The 16,013-nt window shown below is 41.7% G+C and overlaps 9 protein-coding genes across 9 annotated transcripts; 3 read left to right on the forward strand and 6 right to left on the reverse strand.

Moving 5' to 3' along the window:
- Positions 1 to 133: 133 nt before the first annotated feature.
- FA14DRAFT_165950 (molybdopterin binding oxidoreductase) lies at positions 134 to 1,941 on the reverse strand (the record flags this gene model as incomplete). Its single annotated transcript, XM_025499987.1, has 4 exons — positions 134 to 331; positions 403 to 1,165; positions 1,226 to 1,790; positions 1,824 to 1,941. The coding sequence occupies 4 exons, from the start codon at positions 1,939 to 1,941 to the stop codon at positions 134 to 136; spliced, it is 1,644 nt and encodes a 547-aa protein (XP_025351863.1).
- Positions 1,942 to 2,486: 545 nt separating this feature from the next.
- FA14DRAFT_162559 (uncharacterized protein) lies at positions 2,487 to 5,026 on the reverse strand. The gene has a single exon (XM_025499666.1). The coding sequence runs from the start codon at positions 4,715 to 4,717 to the stop codon at positions 2,831 to 2,833; it is 1,887 nt and encodes a 628-aa protein (XP_025351864.1). The 5' UTR covers positions 4,718 to 5,026; the 3' UTR covers positions 2,487 to 2,830.
- Positions 5,027 to 6,769: 1,743 nt separating this feature from the next.
- Positions 6,770 to 8,105, forward strand: FA14DRAFT_175250 (uncharacterized protein; the record flags this gene model as incomplete). The annotated part of the gene is made up of 1 exon (XM_025500584.1): positions 6,770 to 8,105. Exon 1 carries the CDS (start codon positions 6,783 to 6,785, stop codon positions 8,103 to 8,105), a length of 1,323 nt encoding a protein of 440 aa, XP_025351865.1. The 5' UTR covers positions 6,770 to 6,782.
- Positions 8,106 to 8,327: 222 nt separating this feature from the next.
- Positions 8,328 to 9,915, forward strand: FA14DRAFT_162560 (MFS general substrate transporter). Its single transcript, XM_025499667.1, has one exon. It carries the CDS (start codon positions 8,487 to 8,489, stop codon positions 9,876 to 9,878), a length of 1,392 nt encoding a protein of 463 aa, XP_025351866.1. The 5' UTR covers positions 8,328 to 8,486; the 3' UTR covers positions 9,879 to 9,915.
- Positions 9,916 to 10,150: 235 nt separating this feature from the next.
- Positions 10,151 to 11,905, forward strand: FA14DRAFT_107507 (uncharacterized protein; the record flags this gene model as incomplete). Its single annotated transcript, XM_025495811.1, has 1 exon — positions 10,151 to 11,905. A coding segment is annotated over one exon (1,755 nt), but the record flags the coding sequence as incomplete, so codon positions are not given.
- A 468-nt stretch (positions 11,906 to 12,373) lies between these two features.
- On the reverse strand, positions 12,374 to 12,841 carry FA14DRAFT_158385 (uncharacterized protein; the record flags this gene model as incomplete). Its single annotated transcript, XM_025497951.1, has 1 exon — positions 12,374 to 12,841. The coding sequence occupies one exon, from the start codon at positions 12,839 to 12,841 to the stop codon at positions 12,374 to 12,376; it is 468 nt and encodes a 155-aa protein (XP_025351868.1).
- A 465-nt stretch (positions 12,842 to 13,306) lies between these two features.
- FA14DRAFT_186177 (uncharacterized protein) lies at positions 13,307 to 14,384 on the reverse strand (the record flags this gene model as incomplete). Its single annotated transcript, XM_025501504.1, has 2 exons — positions 13,967 to 14,384; positions 13,307 to 13,697 (listed from the first exon to the last, which is right to left on the reverse strand). Exons 1-2 carry the CDS (start codon positions 14,350 to 14,352, stop codon positions 13,307 to 13,309), a joined length of 777 nt encoding a protein of 258 aa, XP_025351869.1. The 5' UTR covers positions 14,353 to 14,384.
- A 449-nt stretch (positions 14,385 to 14,833) lies between these two features.
- FA14DRAFT_158387 (uncharacterized protein) lies at positions 14,834 to 15,226 on the reverse strand (the record flags this gene model as incomplete). The annotated part of the gene is made up of 1 exon (XM_025497952.1): positions 14,834 to 15,226. One exon carries the CDS (start codon positions 15,224 to 15,226, stop codon positions 14,834 to 14,836), a length of 393 nt encoding a protein of 130 aa, XP_025351870.1.
- Positions 15,227 to 15,569: 343 nt separating this feature from the next.
- On the reverse strand, positions 15,570 to 15,998 carry FA14DRAFT_158388 (uncharacterized protein; the record flags this gene model as incomplete). The annotated part of the gene is made up of 1 exon (XM_025497953.1): positions 15,570 to 15,998. The coding sequence occupies one exon, from the start codon at positions 15,996 to 15,998 to the stop codon at positions 15,570 to 15,572; it is 429 nt and encodes a 142-aa protein (XP_025351871.1).
- Positions 15,999 to 16,013: the final 15 nt, after the last annotated feature.

Raw genomic sequence — 16,013 nt, forward strand, 5'->3', positions numbered from 1 at the left:
TATACTGCTTATATCATTATCAACACACCTTATATAACCACACTGAGCTCGTAAACGTATCAAAGCATTATATTCTGCCAATGAAATAGCTGTAGCGCCTGTACCAGAAGTTGGTAAGGCATATAGTATGAAATCAATCGACTGGTTCTCTGGGATACTTGCGAACTCTTGCCAGATACGTGTCCATATCCTCCAACGGCCAAGGAACAGGTCTAGTAATTGGCTCGGCAGCGAAATCAATGCCTGCGTCTTCGTATTCTTTCAAACGTTGTGCAGTAAGAGGCTTAGTACGGTTCACACTGTAGAGTTTAATCTTATGGCAAGATTGTGTCTAAGAAGGGGGATAGTGGACTGTCAGTATATGGGAAGGAATAAAAGTGTCTTCTTCATCTTTCTACTCACCACGTGAAGATCCCAATTCCAAACAGAGCGAACAGAGATTGGCTGTGTGTTGCAGGAACTGTCCCAGGCTCTTACGAGTACTTCACACCAGCCTTCAGCATCCAAAGGAATGTCGTATTTCCATAAACGCCAAGTATAGTAGTGCTTCTTTGAGATATTTTCTTCAGGCACAACATACCACGTGAAACCACCGTCAACACTACATTCGATTCGTTCCACCCAATTTTCTCCACCTGAATAAGCCCAACCTTCAAGGTGTAGCTTGCCATCATGAATGATAATATCACCATCGTTTGGTGTCATGATTGCGGAAGAAACGGGCATACGTTCGATACTGAAACCGTTGCTGAAAAGTGTATTATGTTTGCCAAATTGACCGGAGTAATAAAGGTATTCTTTTGATTGAACAGGAGCCAAAGAAGGAGCGTCCAAGATATTGATACGTGTTAACCATTTTGCCGATCTTGCTCCGATAACGCCTGGAACGACAACCCGTAATGGGAAGCCATGGATTTCGGGCAAGGGCTCACCGTTCATTTCCCAAGCCAACATTACATTTTCCTTATCAACGAATCTATAAGGAACACTGACGGCATAATTGTAAAGTGTATCATACTTGAAATACGTATCGGCAGAAATGAATTCTGCATGTGCTTGCATACGATCGATTGTTATTCCTCCGCAAGCTTTTTCTAAAACGTCTTGAAGATAGACACCCGTGTACACTGCGTTACCAATTGCAGCTTCTGGCCATGGAGCGTTGCTGGAAGGAGGAGGAAATGGTTAGCATATCGTCGGACATCTTTCAATCTGTAGCACTCACGGGACCAAAAGACCGTGACCTGGATATAAGGCAATTTGTTCGATTCTTCTTGTTCCACAGCATTGCAAAGTGACGGCTAATTTGCGTTGAGGAAATTGTTTAGGATCTTTGAGATCAGAGAGTTTGAGTGAAGCTTTTTTGTTGATCTTTCCACTAATTTCGACTTCATACTTGTCAGGATTGATGCATTTTGGAATTCCACCGTGGTTTCTGACGAAATGATGATCGTTAGGCGTGACTGGATCTTTCAACAATTCTAAATGGTTGGGTTCACCATTGTATGGGAAAGCCAGGACGTGATTCATAGTCTTTGACTTTTCCTTCAAGACACATCCCCAGCTATATTCAGGAACGGAGTCCATTCCGACAGTATGATGGAAATCTTTATAAATATCACCGTATAAAACCGGATTACGTTTTGGAACCGGAGCCAATTGAAATTCCGGTGGAGGTGGAAATTTTGTTGCTTTCATCAATTCTCCTGCAAGACGTTTCTTTTCAGGATATTTTTCCCATTCAACATAACCTTCCCAAACATCAGGTTGTTCTTCTTTGAATTGACCATCTTGAAATTGTGTTTCACTTATTTTGAGTTCACCTTCTTTCAATGCGCGTGCAGCTGCTTCGGCAGTTTTGGCAGCTCGTTCTGCTTCTGCTTGACCAGGGATTCTTCTTGCTGTTGGCACATTGAGGCCGGAGGCTGTCTTAGTTGCCATATCTTATATATATATCTCTATATTGTGATGATAAGATTGTAATGAATTAATGTGGTGATAGGGAGATGAAATGTCTTGATTTTGGAGTGGAGAGCTTGATCCTTATATAGAATAGCAGAATGTCCTTTCAAGGTGATCATTCACACGCCCGGAAGCATGACCCTTCTCTGGTATTATCAAGCTTTTATCATAAAGTCTATAATTCATGTGAAAAGAATACGTATCAACACCTCGGCCCGCTTGACAGCTACCATGGGAATATATGACGATTAAAATGGATTGAGTATTTGTAATCCTGTGTTCTTATGCCTGCTTGATTGCTATATTATGCTTTAAGCATCAGACGCTAACGAAGCAATTTGCGCCACCATGCCTCAACGCCTTGCTTGTTTTAGCATTTTCGTACGGAATAGATCTCCGTACGGTGGGAAAATAAAGAATTACCGTATAGAGCCTCACGACTTAGGCATTCTAAGGCACGGAATCAAGCCTTCTCTTTCTGTAGAAATGCTTTTCTTTATGGTACATATGAACGAATATGATTAAATGCCTATCTTAAAGCAAGTATGAATATTGGTCGGATAAAAGGGTAATTCCACTAAACAATGTTGGCCTTTGAAAAGACTTTTCAGGTACAGCACGCAAAGAGCAGCTGCAATGATCTTATTGCGCTTTTTGTCTAGCTTGCTGTTACTATTAACGTACCAGCGATTCTTCGGAATACACGGAAAATGCATCGGTCTCTCAGATGAAGTCTTTATCATACTTGAATGATAGATCCTGAACTTTTCAGCCAATCAGGCAAACAAAACTTAGTAAAGCGGAAAGTCATCATCATTATTTTACGAAAACTTCATACAATGACATATTTGATAACCCAAAAGAGAAATCAAGGCGTAGCACAACCGTAAGGTTTAGTTGTTTGTGGCGAAGCGAAAGTGGTAATGATCGATTCTAATGAACCATAAATACCCAAGCCAGCCATAGAAGCAGAAGCTAAACCAAGGATCAAGAAAACAGCTTTACTGTACACATTACCGCCGAACAAACCTCTGCGCCAACGAGACCATTGCGACCAAGTATCAGCTCTGTGTTGAACTCTGCCCATCGTACCAGGAACATAAGGTAGATCACCCTTCATTGCGTCAACTTGAACGTCAAAAGTGAATTTGAGCAAGAATGGGAAAGTGAAGGAGAATTGAAGAATTGTTACGGCTCCAATAATACCTGAAACAGTTTGAACTTGAGGAATGGCAGCACCAATGTTGTATGCAATACCCCAGAAAACCACATTGATGATTGTGTAGAAAGGCAATGCTTTGTTTGACATCAATCTTGGACCTTTGAACAATCTACGAACGATGATTTGGTATAATTCCTTTTGTGCAATGTTACCATATAAGATAGCAGCAACAACACCTGTGTATGTTCCGATTGCATTTCCAACGGTTTGGTAAGAGTATTCACTTACGCCAAAGTAGAACAAAGATTGAGTGAATTGACCTTGACGTGCGTAAATGAGAATACCGAATAAGATGTAAAAGATCATAATGATCACTTGAGCAACAAAGTAGGATTTGTAGAAATCCCATGGTTTACGCATCTCTGCGAAAAAGTTTGGGAACACCATACTACCTCCGAATGCATAAACCATGTTCATGATACCGTTGACTTTTGCTGCTATTGGCAAAGAGATAAATGCACCTGTAACAACGGGTCCTTTTGGAGTTCCGAATGCTTGCAAGGCTGCGGCATAGTTTGGAGGTGAAATGTAAATGAAAACGGTGATAATGATGACGGAAGCGATTGCCAAGTAAAGGGAAAGAGTACCCATTTTTGCGATTGGCTTCAAAGATCTGATGAAAGAAAATCCGATATTGATGGCCAAAAAGACGACAATCATAACTGAAAAGCATAAATGATGTTTTGGTGATCCATCAGGGTTTGTACCTGAACCATCGATAATCATTCCAAGACCTTGAGAGTTTGTCAAAAGTAAAAGACCGCATTGGAAGATAAGTTGAATGATAAAGAAGACATCTGTGACCGCTTTACCCCAAAAGCCCCAAACACGACCGACCAAAGATCCGAAGCTACGAACAGGCATACGATCAGAATCCGTACGTAGATATAAGACACTCAAGATGCATCCTGCCAAATAAGCCATGAGGCCCATAACAACGTAAACGATTGTACCTGGAACGTATCCTACTTGAGAATAGACATATGGACCTTGATAAGGACCCAAGACATCAGAAGTGATCAAATAAACACATCTCATCCAAGTAATTTGACGTAAGATCAATCTGTCCATTGTGTCTTGATTACGTTCATCATCTGGATCAAGATCATCGGCATGAACGACTGCATTTTCATGTTGAGCTTTTTCATCTTGAGGTGCGATTTGCAATGGTGGAGAAGATGGACCCCAAATGAAACGTAAAGGTCCTTTTTTGATCTCAGGTCCAGGGAATTCATCAATCTTTTCAACAACGGCTTGAGAGCTGGCTGAAGATTCGACTGCATCATTCTTTCTTTTGAACAATCTACGAACAAGATTTCCTTTTCCCGTTGGTTCTTTTGTGAATGCTTCGAGAGGGGTGGTATCATTGCAATAATATTGTTGATCAGCATAGTACATGCAATCTTCCAATGTTGCACCTCTTGCGCTTGCGCCACCAAAAGCAGCATTGACTACTTGTTCTTCTGTTGTAAGCTCATACTTTGGTAGCTCTGACTGAATTTCGTCAGGGGATCGTTTTTCTTCAGTACTCATTTTTGCTTGCTTGCCAGGAGAGAGGAAGAAGGAAAAAATGGAAGATGGATGAACGAGAATAAAGTTGATTGGAAGAAGAATGATCCAATTTATACGAGCGAAGAAGAAATGCAGGAACGCATAAGGATAAATTGGGAGGGGGTGCAATAACCCACACACACACGACGCATGTACCACATGATTTTGATGATAAGCAAGACAGACTGATAATCTACCGTTTGTCTTATCAAAAAAGAGCGGACCGGGGAAAAAGCCGGCGGGAAGAAAGGAAAGAAGCGGCGGTAAGAAGCGGTACGAAAAAAGGAGGGGTAAAGGGTAAAATACGCGTTAACGGTTAAAGTGCAGTCAGTCAAAAGAAAATAAGACTCGCTCGCGTATTTTTTTATTCATGCATGCAACCTTGCCGATCCGGCACATTAAATCCATATGGTACAGACGAAGAGTGAAGAGATAAAGACTTATTGAAGCAAGGAGAGATATCGTCTGACACTACTACACACGGACTCGAGACCGCGGTGATTGAGATGTCTAGTCAGTTATCAATTTATGTATTTCAAATTAAAAACATGCATTCGTTCTAGATCTCTTTATATCTCAATATACTGGTTAGTGTCCCATATGAGGAGAAGAAAAGAAGGTTATTTCTGATGCACTGTTTCTTGCAATTAGTTTCATATCGCCAAAAAGTGGCAAAAGAGGCTTACGGTGCTGCACGGTAATCTGCAAGTATTTCACCATATTATGCTTATTTATCGTCTTATCATCTATATTGATCCTTAACTAGATGTTATAAGCGGAGATGTGGCTTGAGGCTTTGCTTATTTAATCCGGGGTACAGACCGAGTGGCCGACACAACATCTCCGTGAATTCCATGTTCCCTCACGTGAGCATTTTGTGTTCTACCACGAATCATGCTTTCCCTGTAGCATAGGAGAAATGGAAGATGGCATACTAAAATCATCACTTTAATCTCAATTATCCATGTCAAATCAAGCAATAAGAATTCAAAGTGATGTACCATGGCTGGAGATCTCCCGATACATCCTGCTTAAAATACTTTAATTCAACTTCCGATGCTAGAAGGTGATGGTCATCTGAATAGAAGCTATACAAGCAAAAAAGAATGTCTAAGTATTAAGGTGGGAGATCTAGCTCTTGAAGGTAGGACGTAATAGAAGGGTTGTGGGAAAAGAAATGGAAAGAAGAAATGGTTGAAAAGAACGCGCAAGAGCTAAAGTTGAAAGGTGGGAAAAGGTGTTGCAGATGATTTATATCGTATGGTCACCTCGTGAAAAGGTTGAGTTTATCCAGACTGACTGATTAAATCATCATTCGGTAAATCGGGTCTCGGTTAAACAAAAACAAAAGGATTCGTATGAATGATTTTGGGTGGGAAAAAAGGAGTGTTTGGCCGAAGGCAGATTAGGTGCAAAAGATCTTTCTTTTCCCCCTAAGCTTCCCGTGTGTGTGTGTGTGTGTGTGTGTGTGTGTGTGTGTGTGTGTGTGTGTGTGTGTGTGTGTGTGTGCAGTGCTTGTACAGCTAGCGTGAGTGGATGTGCCTTAACATTCATTTTGACCTGTCACTGCTCAGCGCGCACTGTAGCTGTACGAATGGCGTAATGCATTAACACCTTTTGACGGGCTCTTTCAACTGATTGTGTGACTTCAAAGGTGACGTGCAGTGTATGATTCAAATTGACACACCGTGTATGCGTCATATCAATTAATGCCAAGAATATGTCTAAGTACAATTGACGGCCAAGCAATAAAAAACGGCCAATTCATGTCTCTAGTCTGTCAATTGTTGCTTATATGTCAAACCATCGAAGCTGCTGTCGTCTTTTATTGTGACAGATATGCACTTCACCGCCCGCAACTGCCTGTGTGCCTGAAATCTTTGAAATCTGATTGTAGATCAAGTTCACCGCTGAGCTCTCGTAAAAATGCGGGTTTCACTTTGACCTTGGGAGAAACTTATTTAACGGCCTTTCTTTGTGCATCTTTGCAAACGTGTCTCCCTTAGATCTTTGGATCCTCTCTCCTCTTCATCCCTTTCAAGCAAATATGCGATCACTAGCATTCTTCGTCATCCCCATCTCGGCTATTTTTCTCTTGGTTTCATTGGGACTGGTTGCAGATGGCGTGGCAGGTTTAAGCCAATTGGTGAAATACTATAGTAATTTAGGAGACTTCTCTTCAGGCGGTGGTGGTGTTGGTGGCGAAATCGGAGGTCTCACATCTTCTTATCGTCCTGCCTATTCAACACAATACAGTGATGGAGGTGGTGTGTTTGGAAGTGCGTTTTCAACTTACGATCCATACACCTACTCAAGCTTTGATCCAGACCTTTATTCAACCTATGATTATGATTCTGCTTTAAGTTCAATCTACTCCAAATACAGTTTTACATTTCGTAAACGTGAAGCAGAGCCAACGGGGATTGCAAAACGTGAAGAAAAGAGAGCATCTCCAACTGTTGCACCCGTTGTCCGTCAAATTCCTCATTACACTCCTGCACCATTGACTAAGCGCGAACAAAGGACACATGTGGAACACACATTACAAAAACGTAAAATATTCACTGTAAGTCAAGCCAAAAGCAGGACTGCAGCAATCTTGGCATTTTACGTTTTGCAATTGGTCACAATTGTTGCTCTTTTGGCTACCGGTATTGCGTTCATGATCACATTCCGTAAACAGGACAACCATGTTCAAGAGAAGATTACGAGTTCTCAAAACAACAACATCCATGCGAATACCAATGATCTCCCTCAATCAAATCAAATGCAAGACGCTTCAAGTTCAATTTACAAACGTACTACACTTTTCAAGAAATTCTTTTTGGTCTTTGCCATTTTCACGGTGCTTTACTTCATCTTTGGAATCGTTTCTTTTGGTTTGCTCGGCTCTCTCGGTCCTATCGTCGCAATCGCTGCAGCAACGGTTGCATTTTGGGTCTTTGCTTTTTTGGCCTGCGTTGCAATCTGTGTTACTCTCGTTTTGGACCGTCGAACAAGTGAAGAAGATGAGACGTCCTTACGTAATCCCTCTTTTGATGGCGGTGAATATGGTAGCAGTAAAGGAGATGGAATGATTGTCACTTCTTCTCAAGGACACAACCTTCAGCCCGTCAGTATGCCACAACCACAGCAACCTCAAACTCCAGCTGGATGGCAACAATCCACTGCTGAGCATCAGCAACAATATGCAACTGGGGCTATTTCTCAACCGCAACAGCAATCTGTCAATCAGACAGCTGTCGCTCCTGAAAGTCATCCAACTTCACCCCAGCAACAACAACAAGCAGCCGGTCCGATCGACGGTCAAGTATACAGAGCAGTAGTCGATCAACACGGTAACACACAAATGGTACCCGTTAATCTCTAGCTCTAGCATTGAACAAGACCTCTCGGACAGCAAACTCAGAACCATTTTCATGATCAATACCCCTTTCATTGTTTCTTCTTTCCCGTTTTCTTCTCCCCCCCATTTGTAGTGACTCGTGAATGAATGCTGCATACATACATACATAACCATCATTGACTGCTTGACGCGTAAATCAGATCTTCCCCACTTTTGCAAAAGTATACTTAGCGTGAATTGCAAGCTATCAATTTCGAATTCTGCATTACCAATCATTCTCCTTCACTTCACACTCTCACAAGGACGGCCATTAGCGAAATGAGGCTGAATTATTCCTCACAATCTGTTGGGTGATACTGAAAGAGGAGATTTGTCCTCTGAATCTGCTTGATTCATCGATGCACAATGGCGGGAGAGAAAATCCTCGCAACAGGGCTTGTGAAGGATGAAGAAGTGGATTGGGATCGTGATCCAAGAAATAGCCGAACTTGGTCAACTCGAAAGAAATGGAGTGCAACGATTGCATCATGCTATATGTCATCTTTGATCTCGGTTGCAGCATCTGCATATTCACAAGCGGTTGATGGAATCCAACAAGATTTACATTCTTCTTACCTTTTGACTGTAAGTGGAATCTCATTCTTTACATTCACTGTTGCCATCTTTCCGATCATCTTGGCTCCGTTGGGAGAACGATTTGGACGGCAACCAGTCTATTTGATCACATTTGCGCTGTTCTTTCTCTTTTTCTTGCCAAACGCTTTGGCACAAAATATTCAAACCGTCTTGATCTCCCGATTTATCTCTGGAGCAGTGGGTTCGGCAGGCTCAACGATGGTCGGAGGAACATTATCCGACATCTGGGCTCCAGAACAACGTCAAATCCCAATGTCATTATTCGCCTTGAGTGCGCTATTGGGAACACCAATGGGCTTGATAGGATTCACTTGGGCTGGCGGTTCAATTTCTTGGAGATGGATTTTTTGGGTTCTTTTGATGTTAGCCGTTCCGTCTTTCTTGGCAATCGCTCTTTTCTTTCGACATGAAAGTTTGACAAAAGAGATGCGGGTACGTTTACGTCAAAAATCCACTTCTAGCCAACATGACTCTTTCAAAGAGCGTGTTCTAATACCCATGCTACGACCTCTGTTCTTTCTGGCAACGGAACCAATCACTTTCGTGCTTAGCTTGTGGATCGCATTTGCTTGGGGAACATTGTACCTCTTCTTAGAATCGATACCTCTCGTCTTTGAACCATATGGCTTCACGCATGAACATATGTCACGAGGGTTGTCGTCTGTCGGAATCGGGATAGGTGCTTTGATCGGGTTTGGTGTGCACATGCTCGTCTTGCGTTATCGTAGCACGATCACAAGACCGGAACAACGCCTACCCGAAGCGTGTGTTGGCGCCCTACTGTTCTCATTTGGATTTTTCATCTTTGCATGGACAGCCAAACCGGACAAGATTCATTGGATCGTTCCACAACTTGGAACTTCAGTGATTATGATTGGTTTATATATGGTTTACATTTGCATTTTTGATTATTTAGCAGATTGTTATGGATCTTATACTTCTTCTGCAACTGCCGCTCAAAGTTTTCTGCGGAATATTTTAGCAACCGCATTTGCTCTGATTGCTAAAAGAATGTACGATACTCTTTCTTTTCCTTGGGCTTCTTCTCTTTTGGGATTTTGTGCTTTGATTCTTGCTTTTGCACCTTTTTTGCTTTTATGGAAAGGAAGATTTTTGCGGGAACGATCTCCTTTTGCATCCAATCAACGTGGATCTATATAGAAATGTACAGAATGCAAACTATAAAAGAATATTTATGATACCCAATGTCATTGCCAGAGATCGGTTCAAGATTAAGGATGAACGTTTGCACGGCGTTAGACACCGGACTTAAGCAAAAGGTTAGGCCTCAGCGCACGCATGGTGCATGCATATGATGCAATGCGGGGGGAACCAAGTCTTATTCCCGAACAATAAATTAAAACCTGTTCCGCAATGAGTGTATGCTATCCTCTTGACAGCCATCAACAATCACAATGCCAGTTCCAACAAATTGGCATCCGGGTGAGATCGCTGCTCAACAAGCAAGAGGATTTGAAGATGCAGTTTGGGGAGGATGGGAAGGCTATCATGACGGAGCACCAGATTGGATGATGGTTTTCTTGAACCAATTAACATTTTTAAGTGTTACAACGCTTGATCAACAAGGAAGACCTTGGTCATCAATCTTACACAATGATGGTAACACGGGCTTCATCAAATCCACAGATACGGAACATCATTTCACACTTTCTATACGGGCTGCAACCGGTCTACCAATTCGTGATTGTTTACTTGATTTACATAAACGATTCAAGGAAGGAGAGACTGCTTTCGATCAGGATGGCGTACCCAAAATCGCATTTCAAATGGCCGGCGTGGGTATCATGCTACACAACAGGAGAAGAAACAAGCTCGAAAGTGTGATTGTTGCCGTTCATACTGTTCCAAAAGATGAAAGCGAAGATCAATTTGTATTTGAAGCACAGGCAATCAGTACATTCGGCAATTGTCCAAAATACATCAATACACGGTTTCTTCAGCCCAGCAGTCAGACGAAAGTAAGTCCTATTGTACAGTCGAGCTCGCAATCCGGTCAAGATTTACCCAAAGAGGTACTAGATCTGATTGCAAATGCGGATAGCCTATATTTAGCATCACGTTATTCGGGCAACGATCCTACCTCCTTTACACCGGATCCACCTAGGCTGGGCAACAATCATCGAGGTGGTTCTTCGGGATATCTCCGAACATACTGGGATGCAGACCGTCAACGCAGATGTATAATATTACCCGACTGGAGCGGAAACCGATTGATGATGTCTTTTGGTAACATAACAAAAGATCCGGTTGCGGGAATTGCGATTCCAATCTGGACACAAAATCAAGAAGAAACAAGCAGTGTGATCTATGCTACTTGTTCTGCACAAGTATTAGCAGATGAAGAAGCGCAAGATCTTATGCGAGGGGTTCGCGGAGCAGTAAAGATGTGGATAGAAGATTGGACGTATGCAAAAGGCACGATACCAATGTATGTGAGATCAGAAGAGAAAGCACAAGCACCAAGTATCGGCTGGTCTCCATACAATCCTCCTGTCAGACTACTGAAGAGTGAAAAGGCAAACACAGCTTATCCACTTGATGCTCAATCGAAACAAGTTCGAGCCGATATGGTCAATGCTCATTTTTGGTCAGAATCAGTGGCTACATTCACGTTCTCAGTAGATGATAATCAGATTTCCTCCAAGTTTAGACCCGGTCAGCATATCGTGATAGATTGTTATGATGCAATGGATACCCGACTAACAATGTATACACATATGGCACAATTTCGAGGAGGAGAGAAAGATCTAAACGATGATGGAACACGAAGTTGGACGATTGCATATGCAGCTCCTTCTCCTAAAGGTGGATGGCAATTCGAGATCGTCTTGCGCAGAAAGGATAGAGGTGGCGTAACGCCTACGCTATTTCGTGTTGGCAAATACATAAGTGAGGCATTGGAAGAAGGTATGGATCCACCTCCTTTCAAACCAAAGATGAATGTGTTGGGTTTGGACGGTTCGAGCTTTTTACCATCTCGTAAAACAACGCCCAAAAATCCTTTGCATCTTGTATACTTGCTGTCAGGTATTGGTATTACACCCGTTCTTTCTCACCTTTCTTCACTGGCCAAAGATTCAAACAAGCATGCAAATATTCTGATTCTTCTTGCAACACGTAAGAATGAAGCAGGCATAATGCAGGGAATTCTTCGAGATGCAATTAGCCGAGAATTGAGTGGGGAGGGAAATACGTCGGAAGGACGCTTGAATATCAAATTGATCCTGTTGGTTTCTAATACAGTCTTGGAAGACGATGACAAGAATATTGATAACCCGGAACAAGATATTGAGAGCTGGAAAACGCTTCCCGCAGACGTACACGTAGATGTCACCCAATTTCAAGGAAAGCGAATCACCTCTCACTCTTTCGATCAAAGCGGTGAAGAAACTTCTGACGATTTTGCGCTTTCGTCTCCTGATACGGCAAAATTTATGGCAAGTGTCGATATGGCGCTCATATGCGCAGCACAAAAATTTGCAAAGGTGGCACAAGAATCTTTGATGAAGGCAGGCGTACCAAAGGATGTTCAACACATCGAATCATTCTCGTTCTGATACGACCAGCAAAGCACTATCAATGAGCTTTACACCGTTCAATACTTGACAATAAGCTTATAAATTGAATTGGCGCCGCTATAATCTTCCTACTATATCATTGTATCGCTTTGGTTTACCAGGAATGAGAGGAGCTTGTTTCATCTTTGCTTTCTCGACCTTTGCGTGGAAGTCTGAAAGTTTATTAACACCTGCATCAATTGCACGATTGACTTGTTTATGAGATTTTGCTCCATTAGAACTTCTTCCATCGTTCCTTGCGACCCCTATCGCACTTGATAATGCTTCTGCGTGTGTTTTCATTGACTTCAAATGATTTTCAGCTTTGGATTCTAATTTAAATTGTTTCTTCTTCAACCCAAACTCTGACGAAATCATGGCGCCTGCAATACACAAATGTGCTTTCATCGAGCATCGATTCATACCTGTATGTGCCGCTTTGATCTTTGTGACTTGTAGATTTTCTGGAAGTGGAGCGGCAAGGTAGACTGCCATGATCGCTTGCATCAACACGGTCATAAAAATGGAAGACTTAATGAAAGGCATAATGGAATAATTGTTCAATTTGAATGATGTTGTAAGTGCGAAATGATGAAGATCATATACTAGAATTGAAGGTGAGTATGGCGAAGTGCCAAGAACCAAAAGGGCTGGAAATGATCGGACACACAGCTTGCTGCGCTTTCTATCGCCCCATACAAGAGTAAAGAGTCATGAAGAATGACAGATTCGAAGCATAAAGGGGTGATGCAAGCGGCTTGACGAGAAAGCCCCGAAGTTATGAGAGTATACTCTTGTTTATATCAGCCAGAGGTTAGCCTTGGATCGCTTGCACTTTGTTGAAGAACTCAGGCCATTTACATAAAGCATACAATATGTGTAAAAAGAAAGGCTAGATTTATTTTTGACAAATATGAATAGAGCACACTAGATACAAAGAGGAATAGAAATATTTGTCATGAAAGTGCAAAGAAACTTCGCTCTTTCTCATTTAAAAATGGTAAGTTCGTGCTACTCGAGCCTTTTTTTACCTTTTTCAATAGCATCTTGAAGCGCTTTTTGGGACTTTGCACCTCCAAATTCGTGAGTTGTATCTACTGCCTCAACCGCTTCTCTAAGGTTTGCTTTGTGTCTACCCCATCTGCTGAGATGGTGAACACTTTTATCCACTAATTTTCTTGAAATACTTTGTAAACCAACACAAGAGGCTAAAGAACTGCCTACCATGCATAAATTAGCTTTTGCTTCATTTGCCTCCATACCTCTAGATGCTTTTTTGATTTTTTGAAATTGTGATTCCGTTTGTGTACCAGTAGCAGGAAGAGAATTTACAGTACTGCAACCAATACCGGAGTACAGCAGTAGCGTCAAGTAGAGCGTAAGTTTTTTCAAGATCATTACTCTGACGATGCTTCAAGTCGTATTGATGTAGAGCTGAGAACAATTGAGCTCCTCCTCTCTGCAAGATAGCTTTGGACTGAGGCAAATGCTTCTGATATGTATATGAACGACTCCACTCTAACCCCGAGACTGTCTGTACTGTGCAAACTTGCGTTCAAAATAATCTTATTACATAAAGAAAAGAACATAAGAATGGAAATGAAATAATGAAGAAAAAACATCTGGGATGTACAACTATACACCTCTCAGATGTTGATAGTCTGTGCTTACGCATGACCTAGCTTTCGCATAGCCTTATTGGTAGCCATATAGAGCTCTTGATGGGATTTTGCTCCTCTATGTTCGTGCATAAAGTCAGGTGTATTGACTGCGATACTCAAATTTTCTAAATGCTGATCCCATGCATTTATATGCTCTGCAGCTTTACCCGTCCATTTTTTAGCTTGACCTTTCATCCCTACAGCAGAGGCTGCTCGAGCAGCTTTTTCATACAGATTTGACTTTAAAGCGCTTGAATCCATACTCTTTGATGCTTTCTTCATCTTTTGCATTTGCGATTCTGGAATACCCGCGGGCACAGGAATTGCATAAACCATCATTAGATTGAATGTCAAAATCAGGGTTGTGTAAAACGTAATTCCTATGTAGAAAATCATTATGAAGCGAGAGTCGAAGTATCAGATTCCCTTTATTGGTGAAGGTTCGAAGAAAAAGCATAGGTCTCCTTCGTCTTATAACGATTATTCTTAGAAGTAGAGACTTACAATCGGTGCTTGCTGATTGCTCTGTATATCCCCAAAGATAGTGGCTAAATAATGTAGCAAATAACACCCGGGGTGGCTATATATAAAACGCCACGAAATGGTGTTGGCGCCGATCATAGAGTAGTCTATCTGAAGCAAATTCTAGCACAGCATAGTTTCAGGAATAGTATTTTTAGCCAAAGGTCATACAATAAGTGCGATGGAATTGCCAAGAACTGAAAAGAAACCAAAATTTATCAAAAGTATTTGAATTGGGGCAATGAGCTTGAACGCAAATGGGACGAAGTATAAGGTGGCAGAAATGGAAAAGGTCATGTTTATTGTGGTATGACATCCTGCAGAAAGGCTTCTTCGCTTTGCTGCAGTTTCATGCTCAATATCTTGTATCGTATTTTTGGATCTTCTTACGACCTTTTGTGAGAATGTCATCCAACGCTTTCTGGGATCTCGCACCTTCAAACTTGTGTGCTGTATCTTGAGTATCTAACACTTCTCGTAACTTATTTGCATGACCGCTCCATTGCTCAATGTGCTCCACACCTTTGTCTAATAGCTTCTCAGCCGGTTTCTTTAGACCAATATTTGATGCTACGCAACTACCCACCATACATAAACGAGCTTTCACATTACTCATATCCATACCCTGAGATGCTTTCTTGATCTTTTGTACTTTCGATTCTGGTTGTGAATTGGTAGCGGGAAGAGGAGATCCACTCACAGTGGCTATGCAAATGAGAAGAGCTGTAAGCTTCACGAGAATCTTCATAGTGACGAAAGTCGTCTAGAAAATGAACTTTCCCGTGGTGATGAGTTCTACCTACTTTTTTTTCTAGCTCTTCAACAGCTTTTATAAATGCACGAATGCAGGAGCTTGATGCATTCTATCAAAGCGACTAGATCCCCGAGAAATTTGTGTTATTGAACAACGCCTAGAAGGCGAAAAGGACCTCAGCGTACAATAAACAATCTTTCCAAACAAGTTCTAACACAGCTTCGCTTAAGAGAAAATCAGAATATTGCAAGCCGACCTTCATACACAAAGAGAAAAAGGAGCTCATGGTGACAATCAAAGCTATGAATGCATTCATACAATTCGATTTGGGTGCAGCTTATATTCCACCATGCATCTCATCGAAACTATTCATACGGCCAAAAGAAGCGGAATTTTGTTTTGCACTTGCTGCTTTTGCATTTGCCACTCTGCTTTCATACCCTTTCAACGTCTTTTGGCCGTGATTTACTATGCTCTTTTGTTGTTTGGCCGTGGTTGCACCACCGAACTGATGATGAGGAGCTTTTTGTTCTACAGCTGCTCTCAAGTCCTTTGCATGCCCGTGCAAAGCTTGAATGTGACCCTCAGATTTGGCTGCTAATTGGTTTGATTTTTTAGTCATCCCAACCATTGATGCAACTACTGAACCGACATTACATGCTCTTGCTTTGAGATCACAGCTTCTCATACCTGACTCAGCAGCTTTGATCTTGCCAACTTGGGTGTACTTGTTTACTGGGATAGCAAAAGTATTTAAAGTGTACATTTGCAATAGCAAGAT

The sequence above is a fragment of the Meira miltonrushii genome, assembly GCF_003144205.1.
Source record: "Meira miltonrushii strain MCA 3882 unplaced genomic scaffold FA14scaffold_6, whole genome shotgun sequence".
In the NCBI taxonomy this organism is placed as follows: Eukaryota; Fungi; Basidiomycota; class Exobasidiomycetes; order Exobasidiales; family Brachybasidiaceae; genus Meira; species Meira miltonrushii.